At 28.4% G+C, this 9993-nt stretch overlaps 1 protein-coding gene across 1 annotated transcript; it reads right to left on the bottom strand.

Annotated features, from left to right (window-relative positions):
* Positions 1 to 6215: 6215 nt before the first annotated feature.
* LOC143186365 (uncharacterized) lies at positions 6216 to 8910 on the bottom strand. The gene is made up of 3 exons (XM_076390022.1): positions 7887 to 8910; positions 6723 to 7168; positions 6216 to 6602 (listed from the first exon to the last, which is right to left on the bottom strand). The coding sequence occupies exons 1-3, from the start codon at positions 8080 to 8082 to the stop codon at positions 6417 to 6419; spliced, it is 828 nt and encodes a 275-aa protein (XP_076246137.1). The 5' UTR covers positions 8083 to 8910; the 3' UTR covers positions 6216 to 6416.
* Between the last annotated feature and the right edge of the window lie 1083 nt (positions 8911 to 9993).

Below are 9993 nucleotides of genomic sequence, written 5' to 3'. Positions count from 1 at the left end.
GACTCAGATTCTAATGTACGCAGAAAGGAGACCGTCAGAAGAATAATCTGGACACATGAAAATTTGGAGCCGCAAGTACATAAATTTGATTCCCGAGATTCTAGCATGAGAACTCGGCTCAATCGATCGGCAACACCGATTGATTACTTCCAACTATTCTTCTCGGAAGATTTAGTTTCATTTATTGTGGAAAAAACCAATGAATATAGGAAGTTCAAGAAGAACACTTCCAGGCGCTCTTTTATAAAAGCCCACGAAGTAGAAGTTACATTAAGTGATATATATAATTTGTTTGTAATTCGTTTATTAATGTAGCGGGTAAAGAAACTACATTTTTCAGAGTATTGGACAAAAGATAAATTTCTGCGAACTGATGTTTTCGGCAAAATAATAAGTAAAGACAGATACGCGTTTCTGTTACGCAGTCTTTATTTTAGTGAAGTTCAGTTAGAAAAATCCAATAGATTGACAAAAATTAGAGAACTTTGCTATAAGCTTTGCAGTTCTTTTTCAAATTGTTTTACTCCATTCTTTAATTTATGTATCGACGAAAGTTTATTGGTATATAAAGGACGTCTCTCATTCAAGCAATATATCCCGTCCAAACGGAATAGGTTTGGTATAAAGTCTTTTGTATTATGCGACTACAAGACGGGATTTGTATTAAATTTTGTTGTATATGCCGGGAGCGATTCCGATATCACAAAAATGAACAACAAATATTTAGGACAATCAGCTGAGGTTGTACTGACATTACTTAAATCTTATTTAGAAAAGGGGCATACATTATTTGTCGACAACTGGTATACCAGCCCAACCTTATTTAGTTATTTGTATGATAACAAAACGAACGCGTACGGCACCGTTAAACCGCGAAGAAAAGACATGCCCGTTATGAATGAAAAACTAGAAAATGGTGAATTATGTTTCCGATTATCATCCAACATGCTCACTGTCAAATGGAAAGACAAATGCGATGTATACGTGTTGTCAACTTGCCACTCCGCGGATTACATAAATATTAAAAAAATAAATTATCGGACAGGAGAAATTGTACAAAAACCATCTTGCATTGTTGATTACACTGCCAATATGGGAGCAGTCGACAACAGAGAAAGTAATATTTAGTGTGCAGTCTATCCGAAAGAGCATCAAATGGTATAAGACATAAGAAATCTTTTTTTCATGTGCTTGACGTGGCAATTTGGCATGCATACTGTTTGTACAAGTTTGAAAAAAAAGGAAGTTACAATGCGAGCCTTTCATCTCAAATTACTAAAAGAAATTTTTAAAAAGTACAGGGACATGAATAATAACATTATCTGCAGAAAATCTATCGTTGATCACCCGTTTAGACTAACCGAAAAACATTTCCCATCCTATTGTAAATCAAAAAGTCTAAAAAGGCACTACGAAATTGTGTCGTATGTTCGAAAAACGATGTAAGACGACGATCGCGCTACGAATGTGAAGACTGTAACGTGGGTCTATGTGTTATACCTTGTTTTAAGACATACCATACTCAATTGCATTATTAATTATTAAAGTAAATTGTTACAGTTAACATACGTGTATCATATATTTAAGAAAAATTATAATTTTATCATCAAACACTTCATTCCAATGTACTCATGTAGAGAATAGCATTATCCGTCACACATTGCAGTGCTGTATCATTTACACGTAATTCGCGTTGAACTCTGCCGTACAGAGAAACAGCCCCGCGCAAAATTCAACCGTGTCTAAGAGGTTAAAAATAATATTTGTTGGGACTACAGTTTTAGCAATGTTTTGATAGAAGAATTAAATTCTTGCGTTTAGCGTTTTCCTATGATTCCAATGGCTTTGTTTGCCCTAATATCTCGAATTATTTATTTTTTATGATTGATGCTTTGTGGAAGACTGGATTCTATAGAGTAGTTTTGTCAAGGAAACATATGTATTTGGCGTGCTTTGTTTATCTTTTTAAGGTTTTTTGAGGGGTTCTTATATTTTGAGACCTATGGTAGGTATGTAATCAGATATGAAAGTACACTTTTTAATCCTATGTCACCATTCAACATACAGCTCAGAAAAAAAATTTGAAACAGGTACTTTCATTTCGAGTTATACGCAAAGTTACTAAAAAAAAAAGTTAATTATCGTCGTTCTCGAAATTTTCTAGTGTTCATTTTGCGAACCACAGGTAATTAAAGAATTTTGTTCTATAATATATACTTCCTTTAGTCTTCTGGGTATAATAAAAAGATCTTGTTTTGCAATTTTCTTTGTATATTAAAAAACTCTGATCTAAAATGATGTTACATGTTTGTCGTCCAGTACCGACCATCCAGTTGTCGTCCACTATCGACCAATCTGTATTTTTCATTGCACCCTCTTTCAGCAGGCGTACGCCCTGGATTTACAGAAATTGTAAAAGAAATCTCTCCGAGAAATAATATAGTCGAAATTCAGACAAATAAACGAACACAGCAGTCTGAAATTTTAACTCCAGCAGTTTTTATAAACGAACTTAAAGAAAAAAAGAAACTTATTGAAGAAAAGAAAGAACAAATGCAAATAAAAGAAAAGTAGAACAAGAATTAAAGAGAAGTGAAAGAAATGGAAGAGCAAAAGAAGAAGAAAAGCAAAAGGCTGAAAGACAATTAAGAATGCCTCAAAAAAGCAAAAAAAGAATGCTAGGAGAAAATACAAGTAAAAAAGGAGTGATAATGAAACCAACAGCAAATTAGGTATTAATAAAGAAGTCATTGAATACATTATTTATAGAGAATCATTGAACAAATACTGGATGCAATGTAAAGATTGGGTACATGTTGTATACACCGACCAAGAAAATATTAATTATTTTTTTTTGTGGTATATGTAAAAATAAAATTTGAATACAATCATAATATTTAAATGTCTTTAAGGGGTGTAGACTAGGATATGGCAGAGAGTTGACATTACCAACAAAATTTGGAAAAACTTATATGAGAAGCTTCTAAGCTGGGAAAGGGTTCATTCGAAAGAAAAAAGTTCAATAGAGCGCAGTCAACTCGTAATTTAACGAGATTCTGCTGATATTTAATAACACGAGTGTTATAGAGTACAAATTGACCGTTCACAGCCATGGAATCCAAGCAATTTTACATAATTTAGAAAATGCATTGAACTTTTTTCTTAGCTGTTGAAACGCCGAGCTTACGTACACGTGGCTCGTATAGTAATATATGCAATGGAAGGGAAAATTTTCGCATTTCCAATTTGAAATCGTAGACAGATTCTATCTCGCCTTCATTAGACAGTCATGTGTCTGTAGGTAATGCTATTCCTGTAATGAAAACTGTAATAGCAGATACCAACTTGGCAATCTCGAAAACTCACGTGACTAGTCTGCCCTTTAAATTCTATTCTAATCTAAATTGTAATGTTTTATTAAAATTACATTATAAAATGAAATAAAGTAACTATTGTTATATAAATATCAATATTTCAGAAATTGTATTAGTATAATGTGCAGTATAATATTAGAATGGCAGACAAAATAATACGAAGTAGAAAAGGTTTGTAGAAAAAGTAGAATTTGTTGCAAATTTTATTTTATTTACATATATTTCGTACATCATATTCCAAACAAAATTATACATTGTATTTAGAATTCTCGTTATATCTTTCTAACATGAAAGATGTACAAAGAAAATAATGTAGACTTCATTTAAAAGGTTTACAAAAATGTTTAAAAAACATTAATAACAAATTGGCAATTTGACAGATTATACCATATATGGTATGTCATCAACAATACAGATTTACATGGCATAAAAAAGATTCTATCACAAATTTTTGATATGCGAAGGATAAATGCTAATGAGTAAATACTACATACCTGCACAAGAGTATCTTTCAATGTGAGCAAATCTGTATCTCTGCCTTTTGAGTTTTACAATATAACTACATAGTATTATATATTCATTACTAATATTAATTATAATACTAATTAACATAATGTTCAATTATTTTCTAACATAATTAAAATAAAAATAATGTAATTTTACTGTGTATATTTGAAAACTTGTTGAATTTCTAATAATAAACTGATATGTTTTAATGTAGTTTTATCTCTAATTTGAAATATTTAAATCAATATCTTTGTAGCACATTGTAATAAATAATACTTTCTCTATTCTTTGTAGCACTATATAAGTAACCACATTTTTCTAAAGCATATAAAAGCTGAATATTTAGAATAATATTGAATTAAATTCATTTATTATTTATTATATTAATACATCTATATTACTAGTACATGTATATTACATATACTAAAGTTTCAACATTCTTGCAAATACAAGAAAATTAAATATTGTACATATTATAAGTACATGTTAATACAGATATAACAATTCTTTAAGAACCATTATATAAGAAATAACAATCATGTTATTTCTGCAAATTGAAATGTTGAGATTCATACATTTATATTAAATATAAAATCAATTCAAATGTGACACTGAGTGTTACATTTAATATTTTAAATAAATAATTTCTGTTGTACGTAGGCACTTTTTTGTAGCCTTATGTTTGTCAGCAGACTCCATTTTTGGCAACTATTCATAATCGTTTTAATATATCTGCTACTTTTGTAAAAACAATTTCTGTTTAAAAAAAAACATGCTATGAATGTTGCATATGATATGTTTGTTATGAATATAATGCATGTAATTTTTAATGTTTTATGGTATTTTATTAAGCCTTATAATTTAAATAAATTTGCTAAGCACTATAAGATCATTAGAATGTGTAATATCAGAGTTGGGCATTATCGAAATAAAATATTCGAATAATTCAAATAAAATTTGATTTTATTTATTATTTTGTCTACTTTTTTATTTAAAATAATGTTATATGGTCAAAAAAAGATTTGACAAAAATATTATTTCCAAATAATTTCGTTATTTCAACTAGTAATGCAAAATGACAAATAATAGTTTTTTTTATTCATCACCATAATTTATCGTAGATTATTTTATTATTATAATTGGACTTATAAAATTATTAAATTGTTCCATTCCAAAACTATAGACTTTCATAAAGTACATTATCAACATTATTTACTGTTACTGTAAAGTTTATGTTTGAAGTTTTAGAATTAGTCTAATTCTAGCATTTCATATCATACTTGACCACTTCTTAACTTTGTTTCTGTTGAACAATCCATAGTACAAACAAGATAATGCGTAGCATTTCAGATACTTCAGATAGTTGATTTCATTAGCGAAGATGATGGTGCACATACACATTAACAATGCACTGATGATTTATCAAATAAAGTTATTGAAAAGAAAAATGAAGTTACATTGCAGAATAAGAGTAAAGTAATAAAAATTAGTGTACTGAAAAAACATTGTACTATGCTGTGTTATATTAAGAGCTAATAATAAATATGCTTATTATTGTATTATTATTTGACATAACAAAATTATTTGGAAATGATTTATTTGTCAAACAATATTTCAGAATTTATTTTCCAGCATCCAATTGTAGAATAAACTTATTTGTTGCCTTATTTGAAATAAGTATTTGCTTTTTCAATTTGTTATCATTATTTGAAATAAAAAGTGCCCATCCCTGTTTGATATCTAGCTGCTACACTCTTAAAAATATATTGATAAAATTTTTAAGCAAAAAAATGATTCAATTTTTAAAAGTGTACATACATTTAGTACTTCTCCAAATATTATAAATATTCTCTATGCTAAAAACACAATCAACAACATTAAATGGTATCAAATGCTTAAATAATATACATATATGTATATATTTACATTAGAACCATTTTCACATATATAGGCATTGTAATGTTGCAAATATGTTATAATAAATATAGTATAATATGTAAAGTCATTATTGTACATAATTTTTATCTGATTTGTTACAGTTTTTATTTTATTTCAATGAAAATTATTTTTGAAAATTCTTTATGTATATATTTGACATAAACATCAAAATAATACGTAACTTAAAAGCATATGCTTTTTCTGAAGTGAATTGTACTCTACAGGTTTTTCAAATTGATGATAGGAGCTGAACTTGCCAATACAATGATATAACTAACGAGAAGTTTAAAAAATACATATATATGTATAAGCTAATTTCTACTAATATTATACAATAAAAAATAAAAAATCTTTGATTCTATAAAGTTAAGTAACACATTGGCAATAAGAGCAATTTTAAAACACAAACCATTAAACTAAGTCAATTAAGCATCTATTCTTAACATGAACACTCTGAAAATCATCATGAAAACATGTATATTGTTTTAATACATTTTACTTGCAAATATTTCCTATAAATTTGTATAAGAAAATAAATCAAATTATTTAGATGGTTTTTTCTTTAAGACACTATTTTTAGACATTACAACAGTCAAATTACAGTATGGCACAAATACACAATCCTATGCATATCATTCCTAACATGTATGCTAAGTCTCTTCTGATACTAGGATCTCGTTTCATTGAACCAGGTAGGTTATATACATTTTTCCATTTAACTGCCCATAATGGAATAGCAACATGAAGTATATCTGGGATCATAAATCCAAGATCACGTACAACCTATTACATATAAATTGCTAGCTATGCATGAAAATAAAGACTTAAATTCATAAATAATATTCTATAAAAGAGAATATTCTACAATGCATTGCTACTTGTATAGTACATAAATAATATTACCTGATGTGCATAGCCTTCTCCTCTTACAACATTAGCAACAAATTGATCCCAACCACCTGCCACAATATGCAAGATAGCTATTGCAGCTATCCCAAATGCTTTTCTATGAGTTACTGGATTTTTATTATCTGCCAGATGAATAACCAGGAAAGTAGATATCAACTCAGTGATAGAGAAAAATAACTGATGATACCATTGGGAATAGAACTCATCATTCCAATAATTCATATAAACCCACCAAGTATAGTAATGCGAAAAAATGGCAGTCAGAAAAAGGATCATCATACAAGGTCTAAGACGATTTTGAAATACTAGTCTTGTTAAATGTTTAACTGTTTCATAAAATGTAATTACTCCAACTACTATGGTCATCCATATTTTTAAGGTGTTTGTAGTGGCATTAAAATACATATGCTTATAAGAAGCAATACCAGATTCATATGACCCTAAAATAAAATGTCTGGTGTTTTATAAACACATATTAAAAAATTGAATTTTTTATATTTTACAAGATACATTTTACAATTCTTTGTTTTACACTGAGTAATACAAATGAGTAATACAAAAGCATTTTTGTTGTTAATCATACTTTTTCTTGTTAATTTATAAATCTGTGTTACGGTTTTCAAAACACACCTTGTCTTTTCAAAAAATTATTTCCTTATGAATGAAAACTTTCAGGATATAGAAAGTACATCATCACAATTTTGCTTTCAATACTTATCAATTACATAACTTCTTCATTACATATCAACAAAATAAAATTTTTTAAGTTTTTATTTATGAAAATTCATTTATTATTTATTCAAACAATGCTGAAAATTAGGTCATTATAAAAATTTATAAAAATTATTTTTAAGTGTCCAAATACCTTCTTTTATTTTAATTTGTATGATAAATTATTAAATTATTAAACCGTTATTTTACTGAGATTATGAAATATTAGTTGACTACATAGTTGATCATGAAATATAAGTTGACTATACATTAACAATAAATTAGGTATGCGTAAAAAATGAAATGCTTTTTAGTGTATAAAATAAATAAACTTTTATAGAATCAACTGTATAACAAGTCATAATTTTATCAAAAATATGTTATCCATTCATCTTTACAAAAGATTTATTTAACTTTAGAGATATAAACTAAATTACATCAACTTACCTTTGAACACTGTATCCCAACATGAACAGGAACAATATTGTTTGTCCACATCTCTTGAATATTCTTGCCAGAAATAATATAAAAATGCAATATGTAATGGTGGAATTGTTAATGGTGCTAATATTCCTATTGCTTTAGAACTGCATGACGCAAAGTTTGCATATAACATGCGCTTTATCATCTTTGAGAAACCCATATGTACGAGATTTTTTATTTATATTAAACTTTTATGTCATTAAAAAGTGTATTCATCTTTAGTTGTCGCTTCATAACTACTCTATCATTTTTTGTTCATTCACACTTTATGTTAGGCCATTGATTATGTAACATATATTATTAAGAATCATTTAAAATGTCACGTTATAGACTCATGCGATAGAAATGGTAATAATTCTTTGGCGTGAATAGAAATCACAGTCAGATATAACTAAGATGTGTTATTCCATTACTGTTTAATTACAATATTGCATGGATTAAGTGGCAACAGACAATACGTTAAAGATTTCTTAATTCTTCACACAGCGTTGAAATATAAGCAGCCAATGTATAAAATGCATTTCTGAATATCTTACACATAATTTCAACAAAACACTACTACAGTGTTCTGATCACTTTCACATAAACGTTTATTTTCCACAATTTATTTCATAAATTTCATGTACTATATTAATCAGGATTTTTTGTAATGTACCTATATTCATAATACTGATACTTTTGATCAGTCTTCTCTTATTTTTCTTCTTAAATCAAGGTTATTACAAACTAGAATAATTTTCAGTCAATATGATCTCTTTGATAATCAGCCTTATTAGCATTCGTGTATTTAAATCCTTACGCTATTCGGATCTTCACCACTTTCCTATATTTCAAATATTACATTGTATAAACTAATTTTTGATCAGTCATTAGATTGTTCTAATTACTTTAGACGTTGTCCAGCAAAAATCTACTTTCGTATTAACATGACATTATGTAAAGATGTTTCAATTGGCACAAACGTATCGAGTACGAACTACAAAACAAGGTTTCCATTCTTAGCCTCCATTGGTCGTACTAGACGTTACTAGACTGGACAGAGCCTTTGCGCTCTGCATTTGCCTCTACGAGAAGATTTTATACGCACGCGCATGCATAAATTGCAGTCTCATAATATCCCATGTGGGGTAACAGCACGTGCAATTTCTTTTACCAGACATTTATAGCGGAATCCGAATACTAATACCTATAGACCTACTCACTTCTGAGAATGCTTACTCTCACTGGCAATGATACTATATCAATTGTTTCAAAGGTATACTGATAATAATAATTCAAATAGTAGTATGAGAAATTGAAGTGATAATAATAATGCCTTAATTTTTATACATCACACTTTTATAATGATAATCATTTCATGTAATATGAAATATACAAAAATATCAAATATTAGAAGTGTTGAATACATACACATATACAATAAAATTATAGTTATCCTTGTGCACCCAAAGAGTTTTATTTTACAAAAACTTTAGTATTTTCTAATATCGTTTCAGTTTCTGTGATCACTTTTTATTTTTAAAAAGGGTTCATTTTTAAAAACAAGACATGTAAGTATGTATATAACTATTTATTATATTTTAAAAAGATGATATTATAAAATACTTTTATTAATTTTTTTGTGTATGTCGCTGAATTAGTTGTACTCCCGCCGATTTCGATACCATTGAAATATGTTGTCAAGGTGATCATTTTGAACATTTACTTATGTATACAGGGTGTTTCCAAGCATGTGTGACATTTTTGGTAGGGGTGTGCGGGTACCCGGAATTTCGAATTCGGACGGGCTTGGCGAAAATCGAGCTTGCTCGGGCGAGTACCCGACATATCTAAATTTTCAGGTAGTCTGACTCATTCGGGTAGCTTGACTCTTTCGGGTAGTTCTATACTTTCGATTAGAACTAAAATTTTCAGCCCGAATTGGAAACAGTTCGTTATGGATAAGGTTATTTTTATGTACTGAAAAAGAGAGTGATAGGAATAAGGCAGCGATTTTAAAATGTCTTAAATATTATCAAATGTAATAATGCGTTTATTCTAAATTATTATGCAAGAAACACAATTATTCAAC

This window comes from Calliopsis andreniformis, chromosome 2, assembly GCF_051401765.1.
Source record: "Calliopsis andreniformis isolate RMS-2024a chromosome 2, iyCalAndr_principal, whole genome shotgun sequence".
In the NCBI taxonomy this organism is placed as follows: Eukaryota; Metazoa; Arthropoda; class Insecta; order Hymenoptera; family Andrenidae; genus Calliopsis; species Calliopsis andreniformis.
This window is presented reverse-complemented; position numbering and strand designations above follow the sequence as displayed.

What these genes read in the sequence shown, in the direction of transcription:
- LOC143186365 (XM_076390022.1), bottom strand. Translation starts at nt 8,082, where the DNA reads ATGGGTTTCTCAAAGATGATAAAGCGCATGTTATATGCAAACTTTGCG. An exon ending in TTGGGATACAGTGTTCAAAG is followed by an intron (nt 7,169 to 7,886) that starts GTAAGTTGATGT and finishes ATTTTATTTTAG; the next exon opens with GGTCATATGAATCTGGTATT. An exon ending in GAGAAGGCTATGCACATCAG is followed by an intron (nt 6,603 to 6,722) that starts GTAATATTATTT and finishes TATATGTAATAG; the next exon opens with GTTGTACGTGATCTTGGATT.